This window comes from Phaseolus vulgaris, chromosome 2, assembly GCF_000499845.2.
Source record: "Phaseolus vulgaris cultivar G19833 chromosome 2, P. vulgaris v2.0, whole genome shotgun sequence".
Lineage (NCBI taxonomy): Eukaryota > Viridiplantae > Streptophyta > Magnoliopsida > Fabales > Fabaceae > Phaseolus > Phaseolus vulgaris.
Genome location: NC_023758.2, coordinates 3,544,869 through 3,563,248, shown reverse-complemented (window position 1 = coordinate 3,563,248; position 18,380 = coordinate 3,544,869). Strand labels below are relative to the sequence as shown.

The 18,380-nt window shown below is 35.1% G+C and overlaps 2 protein-coding genes across 4 annotated transcripts; one reads left to right on the top strand and one right to left on the bottom strand.

Annotated features, from left to right (window-relative positions):
• Nucleotides 1–188: 188 nt before the first annotated feature.
• Nucleotides 189–9,554, bottom strand: LOC137810279 (uncharacterized). 2 transcript variants are annotated; one of them, XM_068611460.1, is made up of 8 exons: nt 7,926–9,554; nt 7,197–7,534; nt 6,961–7,041; nt 5,473–5,658; nt 5,279–5,380; nt 5,103–5,174; nt 3,916–4,032; nt 189–1,633 (listed from the first exon to the last, which is right to left on the bottom strand). In XM_068611460.1, exons 1-8 carry the CDS (start codon nt 8,125–8,127, stop codon nt 359–361), a joined length of 2,373 nt encoding a protein of 790 aa, XP_068467561.1. In that variant the 5' UTR covers nt 8,128–9,554; the 3' UTR covers nt 189–358. The 2 variants fall into 2 exon arrangements, with proteins under 2 accessions (XP_068467561.1, XP_068467560.1); XM_068611459.1 differs by having other exon boundaries at nt 5,100–5,174; nt 7,926–8,288.
• Nucleotides 9,530–18,366, top strand: LOC137810283 (uncharacterized). 2 transcript variants are annotated; one of them, XM_068611466.1, is made up of 14 exons: nt 9,530–9,694; nt 9,806–9,890; nt 9,988–10,058; nt 11,829–11,943; nt 12,020–12,099; nt 13,240–13,324; nt 13,413–13,493; nt 14,495–14,589; nt 14,750–14,800; nt 15,217–15,297; nt 15,619–15,691; nt 15,786–15,863; nt 17,984–18,035; nt 18,140–18,366. In XM_068611466.1, the coding sequence occupies exons 1-13, from the start codon at nt 9,579–9,581 to the stop codon at nt 18,020–18,022; spliced, it is 1,050 nt and encodes a 349-aa protein (XP_068467567.1). In that variant the 5' UTR covers nt 9,530–9,578; the 3' UTR covers nt 18,023–18,035; nt 18,140–18,366. The 2 variants fall into 2 exon arrangements, with proteins under 2 accessions (XP_068467567.1, XP_068467566.1); XM_068611465.1 differs by having other exon boundaries at nt 17,984–18,366.
• Nucleotides 18,367–18,380: the final 14 nt, after the last annotated feature.

Below are 18,380 nucleotides of genomic sequence, written 5' to 3'. Positions count from 1 at the left end.
TTCCATAAATACATATCTAAGCCCGCTCTTAAATTATGAAATTCAAAACAATGTTGGCACGAGTGAAGAAATTAAGAGCACTAAATTACTAACAAATACGAGTGAGACCCAGACATTTAGTCAAATCTAACAGCCAAGTGAAGCCTCAATCTCTATTAATTTTCGCATAAATCCTTGGAAGAGACAACTTTGATTTTGAAGAATGAGAGCACTCGGGCCTATTAAAATTATATTTTCATGTTCCACGTTCATAATGCAAAACAGTACAGATTACAGGCAATTCATGAGCAGGATACAGCAATAGGAGCGATAAAATTAGAACATGCTAATACTAGAATTTGGTTGGTAAACATAAACATCATCGAGGAGCACCATAAACCTGGGTGGAGTCATATTGGGGATAAGCAGTGGGCTGTGGCGACAATGTCTTGCCATATGCAGCAGGAGCAGTTGCTGGTACAGCCCCATAACCTGCCGATTGTGTGTTGGACTGTTCATAACCAGTTTGAGTTTGAGTGGGTTGGACATAACCTGGTTGCCCACTTGGTTGGGCTGTACTATATGCTGGTGCAGCACCAGTGCTATAACCAGGATCTTGGGGTGCTTGGTAGCCATAAACTGCATTGTTGGGAGCCTGCTGCTCGGGGTAACTTGGCTGTGCAGATGGGTATGATCCATAGCCAGTGGGACCAACCTGTGCATAACTGGCAGCAGGCTGGGCAGCTGGCTGACCATAACTGGGTTGTGGTTGGGTATAAGGTGCACCAGATGCAGGTTGCGGATGACTGTAGCCATCTGCAGTTGGTGCAGACCCATAACTAGGATATGCTGTTTGTGATGGTCCAGATACTGCATATGGGTATGGTTGTTGTGCAGGAACATTCGTGCCATATGACTGGGCAGGAGCAGAAGCTTGGTACTGCATTTCGCCAGGTTGAGCAGCTCTAGGGTGACCATATGATTGCTGTGGCTGTCCCTGTGATGACATGCCATACAGGGGAGGCTTGCCATACTGCTGATGTGCTGGGTAATTAGGTTGAGCACCAGTCTGTTGGTAGGTTGTTTGAGAATTTACATGTCCAGCATAAGGATGTTGAGTAGGAGCACGATTTTCATACTTCGACTCATCATATCCCTGTCCATAACCTTGCTGAGGAAGTCCTGCCTGAGAATAAGCTGTTTGATGACCATAATCCTGGCTTTGTGGTTGTCCATAGTTGTAATTCACCTGAGTTGGGGCAGGACCCATCGAAGGTAGAGGGGAAGGACCAGTACCATGTGGTGGGGCTGAACTGGGAAGCTGTGTGGACGGTGGAGCATCAGATAAATGACCCCCCTGTCCTCCATAATACTCATAACCACCATTGTGTGGGGGTGGAGCTTGAAAGCTGTGGTGAGGCCTTTGTTCCCAACCAGAACCAAAGTTGCTTCTTGGAGCCATATGTTGAGGATAGTTTCCATATGGAGAAGCATACGGTTGATTATGAGAAGGATATGGCCCACGATGCTGGTAATCATATGCCGTGGGGTGGCCAAAATGAGAACCCCTCTGACCCCATTGGGGTGGGCCACCAGATCCACGGGGTGGGCGATAGGCCTGCTGGCCAAAGCCACCAGATGATGGCCTGATAGGCTATTCAACCAAACACATGATAAAGTAAGTAAACAAAAAAACTTTCTTAATCAGAATAATATAGTACGCAGAGCTACACCAAAAGCAGCTTTCAACGCCCATTATTTGAGAAAACATTTAAAATCCATAATTAGTCAAATTCCACTTTAAAGGATGTGCTACTAAACCAACCAAAAAAAACTGTAGTAAAAATATTCAAAATGTTCTCGGCATAAAGTTGTCGGTGTTACAATCTATATCATCAGAATTTTATAAAGATATAACCTAAACTGTATGGGAACTAACAGAACAGTATGTAGCAGGTTATAAATATAATGTAGTATCCATAGCATGTCATATCATCAGGCACTCAATAAATGGCACGCAGACTGTGTCATTATAATTTATAATGATATGACCAAAAATAGATGGGAAATAACAGAATAGTATGTAGCAGATGTAAAATCAGACCAAATGCTAGATGTTATCACGGGGATAAAAGATCTCACCTCAGCAAACAATGTAGGGAAAAGGAAGGAGCCTGACAATGACAAAGCAAAACCCATAACGCTCTATGAGCTAAATTGAATCTATCAATTCAACGACTAGCCAGTCTTACAAGAAATGACACATTAAAGTTTAACTTCTCGTAACAAACGTATCAATGTTGTACAATAGGTTGATATTAAAGGAGCCAATAAATATATTGAATATGTCAATGTTGCCCATAATCACTAATCGGTCATGAAAGGTGACAACAGGCAATCAAAATGAATGTTTATTATATGCTGAGGACCGAACACAATAGGCTTCCACTATGTTATGAATATCCACAAAAGCACAAAGTTTCAATATTCAAATCCATGTTTTCATCAACAAACATGATCAACTAGGTTTCCTTGCCCTTCTGTACTCACAACACCAATGTAACACTCATCTAAAAACATGCCATGCTAGTACTTTAAACCACAACTATCATTAGGTTCAATATGACAGACAGCATGTTAATCAACACGATATACTGGGATTGACCCCTAGTCATATGACTTAAGTTAATTGCAATATCCCCAACCTCAATAAACACCATATGACATGAATTGCTTAATAAATATTTCTGAGTATAGAACTAGATAAAGAAAATACAACCCCAACACAGTTAAAATCATCAGACTCCATTACTTCACCAGGTATGACTTTCCTTCCAAAAGGTCTCATGCAAATCACACAGCAGCTCTATTTGAGCACCAAGGCCAGCACAACATATTCTTACTGAATCATGATTTTTAAGACTTGAAGCAATCTTACCAACCATTAAACATCCTGCAATCTGAGGTTTTAATGCCAGCCACCTCTCTCCAGTGGATGAAAGTCAATATGTTGTCTATGCTACATCAAGAAAGCAATGCTGACCCCAGGGAAAAGACAATAGCCAAATCTGCATTTTTAAAGCCAACCAATTCGAAATTGGCACCTTCAAGAAAAATAAATCATTGCAACTGACATCTTGGTTTACATATACGATCTTCTAAGAAGATTTAATTGACCTTGGCATGGATTATTGATCAATTTCCAAACTCACTAACACGGTTTCAGGTGATCAATCTCACTTCTACGGCAGCAATAGATACATTCCATAAATGGATCATACAGGCATTGAATACATGGGATACTTCCTTGAACACAATCAAGATTTCTATTGCTTTCACAATACAATTGTGGGGTAGCACTTAAACCCAAACAAAACAAGCACAGACATATGAAGGTTTTGTCTAGATCTGTATTCTATACATGCTACATGGAAAATGTCTAGATTCCGATTTACAAGGATAGTTATGAACAACTAATCACTTTTGGTATTGATATATTTCATTTTGCATAAATGTCAAATGAAGTAATAAATAGTACTCGTAATTACAAGGGGAAATTCAACATCAGTCCATCCAAAATTAACAAACAATGTTTGGTGGCATTACCACAATAACTAAGAAGCAAAAAAAGACATAAACCTCAGATTCCAATTCAAAGAAAAGAATAAATAGAAGTTGGCACAAACATGGATATGGATGCAGAATACAGAAGAACCATACCACCCACTAGTCATTAAAAATTACTGCTATTTGTTTAGCCAAACTCAACACAGATATTAAGAGTTAAAAACACAATACATAAAATTTGTCAATAAATAATTACCAATGCAGAATAATGAGCATTAATATAAAAACAATACTAAAAGAAACAAGCACAATATCTGAATATTAAAACTGTAAACTTTCGCAGCATAAGCCATGTATAGTCAAACAAACCTGATTCATGACTTCCTTTATTAATTCTTGTGCAATTTCAATTTGCCTCTTATCACCAGTAACTTGAACAGTTCTTTCTTTAGAATCATCCCCTTCTGGAAGATGTTGAGGTATCAACTAAAACGTAAGAACAGGAATTTAATCAAAAATCACCAGCTAAATTTAATGCAGGAGAATGAAGAGATTATAAAATTGCACAACACTCTTAATGAAGGCGACAATAGTAACAAATAATTATAAATTGAAAACCAATTCTAAGAAACTAAATTTCGTAAAAGTGTATGAGCCTCAAATGGAGTCAAACTCGGCAGAAATTACAATTATATTATGCATATGACACAACTGTTTATAGTGTACTCATCAATCCCACATAGAAATTGATGTTAATCTGCATGGCGGAACTGCTTATCGTGTACTTATCTATCCCAGATAGTGGCACAGAGCAGCCACAGCCAGAAACTGCTAGATCGGCAGGATGGTCAATATACCAAAGATTTCAATTTCAAGTTAAATAACTCAGTATACATATGCATGAAGGCTAAAAGATAAGAAAATGTCATCTGGAGATCAAAGATAATCATAATTAATATCCAAATGTAAGCATTCAGCTAAACACACAAGTCAGTAACAACAAACATCATGTTTAAGTCTCAAAGCCTAAAATAAACTCAATACACAAGAAACATCCTTCTTATCAACAGTATGCATTTAGATGACATTTAGGCCATACATCCTTTTTATTGATGATGAATATCTAGGCAAGGACCATAACAATCTTGGCATGAAAAACTAAAATTGCATTTAAGTATAACACTGTCATATAACTCAGAATTACATCTATTGAATAATTGAATTTAAAATAATTACATATATCGCTTAACTCAAAACAGGTAACTCTTACACGTTGCTATGACAATAGGTTGGTAGGTAATCCATTGGTTTCTTTTACATAAAATAAGCAACAATTCAAGTTTCATAGATTTATTCATCAATTTACAATGAGATGTATTACTAAAATAAGAATGATTTCATATATTTCAGAATCAAATGATTGTCATTATAGTTAAATTTTTAAGCTTCCATATAGAGCTCTTATTGGCAGGCAGTGTAATCCTTTACCAAATTAGATACAGTCTTAACTACACAGATTTAATACAGAAAGGATCGAGGTTAACGATAACAACTACCTGGATCCGCGCCCCAGATTTGGTCTGCAGGCTTTTAATTGTTTCTCCACCTCTCCCAATGATTAACCCGACCTTTATAAAAAGAAACCTCACTCAAGGTTACAAACAACAATATAAAACACGGATAGTGATTTTTTTTTAATAAAACAAATATAGAGATAGTGTTAGTCTATCACCTTTTCATTTGGAACTTGTATCTGAATTTGTTCAGATCCAACAGTAGCTTGAGCAGGGGAGAGGCCTCGTGCAACGAGTGAAGGAGACCCCCCAGCATCAGCCTGCCAAATATCAAAATGAAACAAGCATAAGAATAAAGACAAGAAAAAGGTAGAAAACAAGAGCAAGATGAAGAATGGATATGATGTCAAACCTCTGCAATCACAGCAGTCATTAGTTTTTCTGCCTTATCGATACTTTCCAAACTTCCTATCAATTCCACAGACCTTGTTGCACAGTGGGGATCAGAATCAGCATCCCTCGTGATCTGAATCTTAGCACCTGAATTATACTGTAGGTATCGTATAGTATCCCCAGCCTTCCCAATGAGTACACCAACCTGTGCACAAAAAAATAAATCATTATCAAACGAATCCATTAATTAGAAAATAAAACAGCTCCAAGAGAGGATGTAGCCAATATGCATGCAATTGACTTCAATGTTAGTAACTAAAAAGATTTGAAGAAAGCATAACAAAATTGCACAAATTTAAGTACTCCTAAACCAAAATGAATGTCATATAGTTTACTATTGTGAATTTCATATGATACTAAACATTACGGTTGTTGAATATGACGAAGGAATAAGTAAATTATGCTAATGTTCAAAATGATTGATTTAACAATTTTTCAAACGAATTATTTGAGCTTGCACAAATACACCTAGCGTGTCCAACAATCAGAATCTTTATGAAAATAATTTATGCAAGAAAGATAGCTTGAAGACGAGATGCAGTTTTTAAGTTAATGAGTAATTAGTTATTGTACAAAAAATATATTGCTGATTATCATATTTATCTTTTCTCAATTTAGCTATCCTTATTTACCAATCAATTTTAGCACTACAATATGTTTTGTAAATGTCACTTTTTATGACACTCCCTTGTAAATACATTATTTTTTATTTAGTCTTTATAAATGTGATTTTTTTTATTTCAAGTCCCCAAATATATTTTATTTCTTAATTTTAGTTCCAACAAATTTATCAAATAATGTACATTATATTTTAGTCCCTATAGATGTACCACATTTTAGACCTTGATGACATATGTTAACAAGACTCTTTGATAATGTCACCATTGCTGATTTGGCTATTTTGTTGACATGACATGTGATGTCATCAGCACTTAAATTACGAATAAAGCTATAGGAAGGAACTAAAAGCAAACAAAAAATAGCCAAACAATAATAGATAGAGCTGTGGCCTGATACAAATCACAGATATGGATTAAACCTAACTCAACTCATACACTAGCTCAACTCAATCCACCCAATGATTTCCCCGTTTCCTCTGTAGTCCCAAACCGATCACGTCCATTGTCATTGCCAATTAATGAGTAAAAACACTCAAACATGACTGCTTCAAACACTGATGCATATTTTGACTAATATTTTCAAACTGAGTCCCAATTCTAAAAATACATTAGAGCCCATACAAAATGCAAGCACATACACAACACAGCTGTTGGTTGCAGTATACAAAAAAGGCAAAACTACAAACCATGACAAAGAGGAAATTTCTCAATAGCATTGTGTGCCTCAAAGATAAAATTTCAGTGTGTAGTACCCACAAAATCCAACACTGATACAGACATGTAATATACTTGAGCCCAATAACATGAATCCAAGAGAATTGAAATACCTTGTTGTTAGGAACCTCAATTTTCCGTGTTGTTACCTCAGCCTCGGATGTGGATTGCTTTTGTTCAGAAGAAGCATCTTGCTGAAATCAAGTAAAAGAAAATCGTAGAAGATAAATAATATTTTTAAGCAAAATACAGGTAAGAACAACTCATTAAAATATCCAGGAACCCAAAACAAAACATTCTTCACAGACACACTTAATAGAACATCAAAATCTCAGCAACGTAATAACACCTTATTATACGGAACTTCCACACTATGCAAAGCAGTTTCAACAGCACTGGGTTGCTTATCTCCAGAAGAAGTATCTTGCTCAGTTGAGTCCTTAGACTCTTGTTGAGTTTCTTTAGAAGGCTCCTCTACCAGTTCATGTCCCGCGTCCTCAACAGGAAGTTCTTTGGCATCAGCTGGCTCGCTATCCTCACCAGATGGTTGTTGAACAACAGTTACCTCGGAAGGATCTTTGGTCATTGTTTGATCAAGATCAGGATTGGCATCCTCCAAAGCCGATCTTTCCTCGGTTTCTTTCTCTTGCTCAGCAACTTGTTCATCTTGATGTCCATTTGTATCGGCTGTTGACACCAAAACCGGAGTAAGATTTACACAAAAGTACCTCACAAGAAAAGTACCATGAGTGCTAGAAATACACTCTTTCTAAACCACGCCCTAATACCCACTGGAATGTATTCAGAATAACAAAATTGCGAGTGAGATTCATTAAAGAAAGAGTAACCTACGTAATTCCAGATACCTAGTAAAATAAGCCAATAATGTAATTGAACGGCTGTGGCGCTAGCATTTATCACAGTATCATTATAATATCAAACCATTTCTCCTCTTTCTTAATCCTATATCATCCTCAAGGATTATTTACTACCAATATTGTAGTGAATGGAAAAAATTATCACGGCCATTGCAAGACACGAATAATTGAATTGGATAACAAATTGACGATTACAGTACCGGGGACATCCTGCTGGTCGTCGAGGCGCGGACGCTTGTTCTCGGTCTCTCCGGGAACCGCCGCATCGGCGGTCTCGCCGTCGGAGTTGGTCTTGGAGTTGGCATTAGATTCGGTGGTTTCGGGCTGCAGATCTTCGAGTTTGCGCTTGTGATCAGATGGAACGGGGCTGCCAGCAGGTGCCGCAACTTCTTCCTCCGCCATGAGCTGTGAAAGAAACGTGCGTGCAAGAGTGAGTGGTGAAGGAGGGAAATGAGGTGGTTCGAGAGAAATGGATATTTATTGTGTCACTGCCACTCGCCGGTTCTGATTTTAGGGTTACGACCTACGCACCCATTTCAGTCACACCCTAGGCTTTTAGTACTACTGGTACCTACCTGTCTCTCGCGGGCTTTTGGGCTTTTCCTATTGATAATGGGCTCTTTCTCCTGTAATGTTGTAGATTCTTTATGCACCCCTAAATTTTTAACAAAGCATTTATTTACCCTTGTCACTTTTCTTCATGTGCTCTCTTCTTCTTCTTCATCCACTTTCTCGTAAATTCACCTAGGTAACACATACACTGACACTGATAAGATATGGACATAAATATGGAAATACGTATAACCTCTAAAATGTAAGATACGGAGACACGAATCTATATATTATATAACTATTAATTATATAAATGGTTGATAAATATTTATGTGTACAAATATGTTTCTATTTTTTTAGAAGAAAAATGTTTCTACTAGTTCAAAATAATTTGTTCTTTATTTTTATAATCATGATAAAAAATTATATAATAATGTATTTCCTTTTTAAAAAATTGTGTTAAAATCGTGTTAGAATTATCAAAATTTTAATAAATATTTTTTGAATTTAACACTTTACAAATACATATCCTACGAATATTTCACGAGTTTATTGTCTGATACGTATGTCCAGCACATAGAATTAAATGAAAAAAAAAACTAACTATTACAGTAATTTTTTATATGTAATAGGAAAACTATATTTAAGATAAATGTATATTATTGGAGTTAAATGTGATATGCATTGATTGCATTAATAACTTACAAGGAAGGATTTATAATCTCTGACAATTTCAACTATTTTATGATTAATTAACCGACAATGAAAAACAAACATAAAGATTAAATAATAAACATTAAATGAAGAAAAATGTCGGAATATATATAGATATAATGAAATTAAACAGAGTTTAGTAATTAAATTTAATTCGATAAACTCATAATGTTTAAAAGCATGAAATTAAAAAAAATATAAATAAAAAGTTGAAATGAAAATGGTGAAAGGAATTCTTCGATGAACTAGTGTTCTATTTGGCATTTTTATATTCTTTCAAATTTAATATTTTAGTTATAATAAAAATTAACCAGGTTCAAAACAGTGTTCGGAATTGTTTTAGAACTCATTATAGATCGTTGAGCTTTTATCACAACCGTCATCATCCAAAAAGTGCACTGTGTCGCTCTCATGAAGTGTATTCAGTAACCAATTCTCGTTAATGTATTTTGCTTTCTTCATTTCTTAGATTTTTGTATGAAAACGTTGATTGAAGTCAGATTTTAGGTTTTATTCACAATTCAATTCTGTTTAGTTCTGCAAAGTTTGATTGATCATTGGAGATCGACATAGGAAGACACAGAGCTATGGATTCGTCTTCTCACATGGCTTCGCTTCCAGAAGATGCGACGGAGGAGCCTTCACAACAGCGAACTCATTCCGATTCTGCTTTCGCTTCCGTTCCTCATCGCCCGCCAACTAAGTAAGCTACTACCGTCTTCTTCTTTTCACTTCTCAACGGATCGTTATCCGCATCCACATGTAAACCACCGTGTTCACCGTCGCTTTCCATTTTAACCGTTGTTTATTGTAGGAGCTCTTCAGAAAAATACGCGCCTCTAGATTGGTCCCTGTATTTTGACAGAGAAGACGATGTTGCAATTCCCGAATCGAACGATGTTAGTCCGCTGAATCGAAATCGTGCGCTCCTCTGTGACCGCTTTCTGTAATCCGATGAGATGAATCTTCTTCTGACATTTTTCCCCATTTGTTCAGGTGTTTCATGTTTACACGGCAGGAACTGAGGGTCCGGTTGTATTCTGTTTACACGGTGGTGGCTATTCTGGGTACAATTAGTGCTACTCTGTCTCTTATTCATTGATTTTCCTCTTAATTTATAATTATTCTTAATAGTGCATGAGTTATTGTTGGAATTTACTGTTGCTTACCTCTAAATTTCCACTTGAGACCGTTGGTAGTGGAGTGTGCTAAATTTTTTGTTAATATTTTTAATTTCTTGATCTTGAAGGAGAACTAAATGTTCACACACTGTTCTAAGAATACACTGTCCAAGTCTCGTTCAATGGAGTGCAGTATGTGTTAATGCTCTATAATTTCATACATAAATTGAAACATAGTTGTGTAATTTCATGATGCATGTGGGCATGTGCTGGTGGTGTCTTTGGTTCTGCCGAGCAATTAAGGGGATAGAGTTTAATCTGTACTTGCCCAATGCCAATAGTTAGTTTAACTTGTTTGCATAAAATTGTGAAGCGTAAGAATTAGAATGACCTGAGAAATCAATATTGTAGAGAAATGTGTGGCCTTTGATATATGTATGTATGTATAAGGTTTTAGAAGGAAGCCCGCCACTTAAGATTAGAGAATAAAATAATAGGAATAATGTTTTTTGCAGTTTTGCCAAAAAATGTGGTAATGGATGTTAATAATTTCTTCTGATATGTGCACTAAGTATGTTTCCATTTCAGAATCAATCACCCCTTCACCTTTTGCATTTGGAGCTTATGTGTAAATATTGACATTTATTAGTCTGAATATGGAGTAAATTATTTGAAAATTTTGGTAATTATTGGGTTCGTCCTCTAAATTTGGAGCAGGTTTTTTTAGGCTTTTGAGTCTATATGTTGATGTACCGTCTTCACTGTTCTTTATCCCTAGTTTTGGTATCCATTCACTTAAAGGAGTGACTGTTGTCGGTTACATGTGGAACTTGTTTCACTTTATAAAGAGTACATGGTTTGGTGTTATTTTTTGGGCTACTGTGAAGGGTATTTTATAATGATTTTTTTCAGCTTAATCTCTAGTAATATAGCTTTCCCAGAACTTGAAGCCTTTTCTAATGAAGCAACTAGCAAAGGATTATTTTTGGAACCATTGACCTTGGGGGAGTTGGAGTGAATAAAAAATTGTTAATAAGATTGTTGTCATAATCTTTTCTTATTGCAGTACATGTAAATGTAACTGTGTGCACATAAATTATACTTTATTTACAAGTGTTTCTCTCTTTTTTAATGCATAAAGTCTTACAGTAAAATTTTACTACACAGTTAGAAGGCCTTCATGCGAGCTATGAGATTGTGTGTTGGGTAAAGAGGCAACCAGAAAGTAAGCTTAATGTTTTAGAATTGAGATTGTTCCTATGAATAAGGGAGCACACAAGACCGGATAGAACTATTAATACAGTCATTAGAGAAAAAAGTAGGGATAGAGTCCATAATAGAAAAGGTAGTGTTTTGTCTTAGATGATTTAGGCATGTTTAGAGAAGACTCATTGGAGCACCAGTAAGTAAGAAGGGTGAATCAAATAAAATATAATCAAATTGTTGTAGGTAGAGGGAGACTGAAGAAAATTGTAGGTCAAATCATTAGAGGGATTTTGAAATAATGTTCTATCTTTGTGTTTACGAAACAAGTTTATGGTGAACTAGGATTTCTCTAGGTGATCCTGCCTAGTGGCGAAAAGGCTTAGTTTTTGTTATGGCTAAAGTCTCTAGATATTAGAACATGTGATGAAACATGTCATTTATCAACATTTTATTTTCAAATTATTCATAACTTTACAACCTGATGAAAGTCTTTGCATTATATTTCCACAGGCTTTCATTTGCTGTCTCAGCAAATAAAATTAAGGAGAAAGCTAGGGTAGTAGCTATGGACTTGAGAGGTCATGGGAAATCATCAACAGAAAATGAGCTAGACTTATCAGTTGAGGTAAAAAGTAGTAAATGAACTAAATTGGATATCTTACTACTCATGTACATGTAGAGGTGATCATCTTCTTGTGCAGACTATGTGCAATGATGTATTTGCTGTTATAAAGGAATTATATGGCAATTCTCCTCCAGCAATGATTCTTGTCGGTCACAGGTGATTCTCTTAAATTATTTTTCTTGGATTTTTGCTATTGTGGGGGTTTTTTCATATATGAAGACAATTGTCAAAGGCATCGATTGATAATGTTCCACTTTTTTACTCTTTTGTCTTTGTAAGCATGTTAGTCTCTGGAAATAATATTGGATTCTTTCCAGCTTAAACTGTCGGAAAATATATTTAAATATATCTATTAAAGGAAAAGAAAGATTAGGGTAAATCTCTTGTGTATATTGAACACATAGGGTTATGTTTATATAGGAAAAGAAACATATGGACTTAGCCCAAAATTTGATCACGAACATGAGAATAATCATCAGGAAGGCAATGTAAACCCAATAACATGAAGAACTTGGATCTTTGTTCTAGTTCTTGAGAAGGAGTGGGGGCAGGAGGTAATAACTCATTAAAATCATGAAGAAGAGCATGAAGTTTACCTAGATATTCTGCCATTGTACCATCAAGACGTTGTAAGAAGATTTTGACACATACCATAAAGACGTTGAGTATCATTGGTGTATAATAATTTTGCTTGTTCCCAAACTTCTGAACATGTCTAGGTATGAAAAATTTGTTTTAAAGATGAGTGAATGGTAGATTTGATAACAATGCATAATTGAGCATCAATTTTCAACCAACGGGAAACCTCATTTTAACCATATGCTCTAGATACCATATTAAAGGAAAAGAAAGAATAGGGTAAATCCCTTGTGTATATTGAACACATAGGGTTATGTTTATATAGGAAAAGAAACATATGGGCCAAGCCCATTACATAAATATAAAATATATAACAATATCTATAATATCTCATAATATCTAACAATATCTATATAAGTCAACTCTGATTTTCCTTCTATGACTGCCTTCATTAGATGATGATATCATATAACTCTTGTTAATCTTTAATTTCACATCTGCATTTACTCTTGCAGATATTTGTGTTTCTTTTTCTATTTTTGTTTTTGTTTGCATCAGTTGTCTTTATTTTCCAATTATTTTCTTCTTGGATTTTATTCCTACGAATATATTTGTTTACTGAACATGACCAATTTTCTACTTGTATAAATTACATTTAACTTTGTTTACATTATTGTTATCATCGGTCATTGATGAAAATTTGCTTCATTATTAAAGCATGGGAGGATCAATTGCTGTGCATGTTGCTGCAAGAAGATCATTGTCCACCTTGGCCGGGTTGGTTGTTGTGGATGTTGTAGAGGTTGGTTTCTGTAGTTAATTGCCGTATTGCTTTCTGATTACTTTTTTACTCATTGGAACAAAAATATTGATTGTCTCAATAATTTCAGGGAACGGCTATGGCTTCACTCATCCATATGCAGAAAATTCTATCAGGCAGGATGCAACATTTTTCAAGCATTGAAAAAGCTGTGAGCCCCAGCTCTATACCTTCTTTCATTTGTGTTTCAAGTTGTGTTATCCGTTGTGTCAACTGTTTCTGATTTTGATCTTCTTTATTTTATTTTTGTTGTCATTATTAAAGTAGTCTTTAAAAAAAATCTTTTTGAATGTCATCCTAATCCTAATTTATCATACTCTCTTGAATATCTGGTTCGAATTAGAAATGCACTTGAAATTGATATTTGAAACTGAGAAATTTTTTGTTGAAATATCTAACAATGTTATATATAATCATTGATTTTTATTAAGAGGCATTTGTGCAAATTATGAACTTCTAAACTGAGACACTATTTACCACTTGGCACGGTAGTTACTAGTTAGTGCACAAGGTGCGTGGAGCCAAGAACCAAGAACACCAAAAGTATTAATTCAAGGAAGGTCTTCAACTTGAAAAAAAGAAGTATAAATAGAAAAAGAAAATGAGTACCTTTCAGCTGTTATAAGCCATAGCTTAGGTTTACTAACATACATTATTTTATTAGTACATGCCAAGTGGTTTACTTTGTTTTGGCCTTAAATATAATGTTGGTCCCTCCATTTATCCATTTTAAAATTGTGATTTGGTCCTATTTTAGGAATTCCACAATTTTGGTTCAATCCTCAATTTTGTTTGTGTTTTCGATCAAATCCTAGACCTAACATATTCATTTAAGGTTCAAAAAAAAATATTTAATTTATTTAAATTAAGAAGTGAAAAAGGTAAATGTAGACAAAATTGAAGATTGGTCTAAATATTTTTTTGAAAATAGGGGAACAACATATCTTTATTTAAAAATTGGAGGACTTAAATTGTATTTAAGCCTTTATTTTAATTGATGTGCATCTGTCATTCACTGACCAATGGCATACCATAAGTGCCAAAACATCAATTGAGATTAGGAGGCTTTTGTTGTGTGTCATACCACAAGGTTTGCTGTTGTTTCATTCAGTCTGGTGAATTTTGACTTGAGTCGAAATTGCTTCTGTTCAGATTGAATGGAGTGTCAAGGTGGGCTCTCTAAGAAATATTGATTCTGCTCGTGTATCCATCCCTCCCACATTAAAATATGACGAGTCAAAGAAATGGTGAGTAGTAATGCTTCTCTTAGCTTTCCATAACATTGATAGAATAATTCAAAATGTAATGTTGTTCACTTGTTCCTTTATCCATTCTAAACATCTGATTACATATCCTTTTGTTTTTAGTTTTATGCTTGATTAGTATGATGTTGATTTGATATTGCAGTTATCTTTACCGAACTGAGCTGGAAAAGACTGAACAATATTGGAAAGGCTGGTATGTATTTATCTTAATTTTTTCATGCCATATTCACATCAGTTGCAAATTGCATATATGAATGAAAACAATGACTTATGTGTTCTAACTTCTAAGCAAGAGATACATTGTGTGGGGCTTGACTTGTGATTGTTGTTGGATAATTGCTTCATATTGTTCTTATGTGGATGTGGATTTTGGTTTTGGGTCTTTATGCCGAGACAAACACATAAAACATTGACCACTTGGCTCCTTTCTTTCCACAAATTTTCTTCTTTTTTTAGGTTTAATAATTTTATGATGATATACTTCCTTGTAATAAAAAGCATGATTACTTGATTCTAAACAAAGAGACTAGGCTAAGTTTTCATCTAATCGAAATTAACTCGTTATGGTATCGTACTGTCCCATTAAGCAGTTAATATTTTTTCTTACAGGTACGAAGGACTCTCAGATAAATTTTTGTCATGTCCAGTTCCAAAGTTGTTGTTGTTAGCAGGAACAGATAGATTGGACAGGTTACTCTTTTGAATTATTTAAATTTTTGGTGGTACCATAAACTTTATTTGTTGGTTTTCAGTGGCTCTCCAATTTTAATATTTAAAATAGAATTTAAGACGGTTGGATGCAAATCTATGTAGTTTTATGTAATTTTGATGCGAAGGTGATAATATATCTTTGGGATACTGATATGAACTCTTTTTACAGGAACAAAGAAAGTTTAAGTTAAATAGAATTGTATATTGTGTAATTCTGTTTCTCATATTCTTTCTCAAATTGTGAGAAAACATAATTGTTCAAGCGGACCTGATATTTTCTTGGAATTATTTCTGTGACAGGTCACTCACAATTGGTCAAATGCAAGGGAAGTTTCAAATGATAGTTGTTAGACATACAGGGCACGCTATACAGGTTTGTACTAGCCATGTCTTTCTGCATTCATTATGTTATTTCTGGTTTTCTTCTCTAATTTGTAATTTAACAACTTGTGGCCTAATATTTTTAGGAAGATGTACCTGATGAATTTGCAACTCTGATTGTCAACTTCATTTCTCGGAACCAAATAGGCCCACATGGAATTGTGGTATTTCTCATGCTGATTTCTTTACAACTGTCTTGATTGTACTAATACTCCTCACACATTTATAAGAGGGTTTTGTTGCTATAATAAGAATGTTATTACTTTTATTGTGAGTACTTTGGGTAGAGTTTCTAAGTCTGCAACCTTCCTTTTCAAAAAGGCACTTTAATTGGGATCATCAACCTCAACTTGGTTGAAAGTGGAGGCTTTTGGTCCCAAGAGGGTGGAGTATGGTAAGGATCAAGTATGTATTCAGGCAACAATGAACATATGAAGCAATAGAAAATAACAAGTGATTGAGTTGAATCTCATCATTACTTTCTTAAGTGCATTTAGATGGCACTAGAAGTGTGAATCAAGGATTCTAACAAGAGTAATTTAAAAAGGACAACTTACCTTGTCATGCTTCTTCTATGTATTGTGTTCTTACTCATCATGCACTCATTAGGGTAGGTGGGCTGGTGGGGTATATTGGAGGGAAATTAATTAAAAACTAAGTTGATACAAGAGTCAGATTGGGCACATAGGCCATTGAAATTTCAGAAATCAAAAGTAAAGACATATCCATTCATGTGGTCCGGAGTCATGATACAATGCCTAATTTGGCATCTAATATGTGTGCAATGGTTGCCTTCTTAGAGGGTATGGGTGAACCTCAGCTCCTAATCTTTGTTTCTCCGGTGTATGATTCTTATGAGTATTCAGTCTTAGGGTGGCTCAAGGACAACTGATTGATCATAGAATAGCAACTTCTTAGTCACTGTCGATGATTTTGTTGTGCGCATGATTCCCCATAAAATACACGAGTGAGTTCAGCTAAAAGAGCTGTCTCATGGATAATATGCTGAGTTACCAGCCATTGCCCAGTTTCATCCCTCAGCAGCTCCACAACTAGCTTCAGCAGGATTACCTCAAGAACCTCGTCCGATTCATTTTACATATGTACTCGTGCAATTTTTCATAATTATATTAGTTTCAGTTTCACTAGCACATTGAATGGTATCAATGTAACTGCAAGTAACTTTGGTTTGTTTTACCTTTCATCTAACATCTGTCTGCATGAGTTGTGACTGTAAAATGATACTTCCATTTTTAATTTGCATCAAAGCCATAAATATAACGGGAGGTAAAATTACTCAGAATCCAAGAATGTAGATTGTCTGTGAAAAAATATTCTTATGGGATGCTATTCAACAAATCTGAACACTGGATGCTATTGGGTGCTCACAAGTTATGTGGCAATTGGTTTTGGCAACATCTAAACACAGGAGTCTTGGGTTGTCTTCTGATGTTGTGGGCTTCCAGTCAGAAGAACATTTTAATTCTTTTAAATCCCTTCCAACTCCAAATTCTTACTTATCTGTCTCCAGTAAGAAGCGGGTATGCACTTTTAGTCGTGAAACAACCTTCACGGAATCTTTTCTCCCTATGTTTTTGCAGCATCAGGGAGGGAAGAGGGTACATAACAAACTGGAGATTTCCCAAGGAAGGCAATTGGAAACTTTTGATTAGGTTCCACTCCCCTTGGTAGTAATGCTTTTCTTCATCCCAATAAGTGAAAGATAAGCGTGCAAATAAGTAGACAAAGCAAACACTCGAATTATCTGGTAGAAAGTTAGGGTCCTCCCATAGTTTGACAATGTGCTATGCTCCTTTGTGTGCACCTGAGATCTCTAACTTTTGAAATCATGAGCATCAAAAACCTGCATTCATTAAACTATAAGGACTGTAATTATCAGCATCAGGAGCCTAGACACGTTATAAAAGGTGATTTGTTGTCAAGGTATAGCTTTATACACTTCTTTCTTACATGGTGAATAACTCAAGAAGCTAACTAAAAGGGTATTTAGGATAGTTGGTTTATCCTAAATTCAGTAATTTTCTTTCCAACGGTATAAGTTTTGTATTTTGATGACAGATGTTAAACTTAGGCATATATCAAGGACAAATTTTCAATTTGCAATTCATTTAAATGCTTTTATTGATAATTTATATGAAATTAGAAATTAAACTTCATTGTACCACGCACTTTACTTTGAAATAAATACTGCTTATTCTAGATATATGATTTGATTGTCACAATGGATTTGGTTTGTATGATTCTTGATAAAACTATTTTGCAGATACCTGGCCTTCGCAAGCCAGCCTTTTCAAAACCTTGATTCCAGTGTTTAGGTAACCCAAGAATGCCACTACTGCAAGATGATGATGGATTTCTTACTTTGATATTCCTCTGCTTTTAATATATAATTATGTATACATTTATGTTGGTGGGGCAGGAGGGTGGTGAAGCGATTATGCATCTCAGATTATTTTCAAATGTAATGAGTTGTGGAGAAGATGAGGCAGGGCATAGATTTGCGCACTTAGCTAACCGTAGTTAGTGTCGCCATCACTATTATCCTTATTAAATGTTATGCATTAGGGGAAGAAATGTTAATGCAACGTGATTTTAGATTTTTAGTTCATATTTATAAGTATTAATAATGTAACTGTTTCTTTTATACACACACATCTTTT

Excerpts from the sequence above, each read along its gene's own strand:
- LOC137810279 (XM_068611459.1), bottom strand. The coding sequence starts at position 8,127 with ATGGCGGAGGAAGAAGTTGCGGCACCTGCTGGCAGCCCCGTTCCATCT. Across the intron at positions 7,535-7,925 it reads CGACCAGCAGGATGTCCCCG|CCGATACAAATGGACATCAA; the intron begins GTACTGTAATCG and ends TGGTGTCAACAG. Across the intron at positions 7,042-7,196 it reads TGGAAGTTCCGTATAATAAG|CAAGATGCTTCTTCTGAACA; the intron begins GTGTTATTACGT and ends ACTTGATTTCAG.
- LOC137810283 (XM_068611466.1), top strand. The coding sequence starts at position 9,579 with ATGGATTCGTCTTCTCACATGGCTTCGCTTCCAGAAGATGCGACGGAG. Across the intron at positions 13,325-13,412 it reads TTGTTGTGGATGTTGTAGAG|GGAACGGCTATGGCTTCACT; the intron begins GTTGGTTTCTGT and ends CAATAATTTCAG. Across the intron at positions 14,590-14,749 it reads TATGACGAGTCAAAGAAATG|TTATCTTTACCGAACTGAGC; the intron begins GTGAGTAGTAAT and ends TTGATATTGCAG.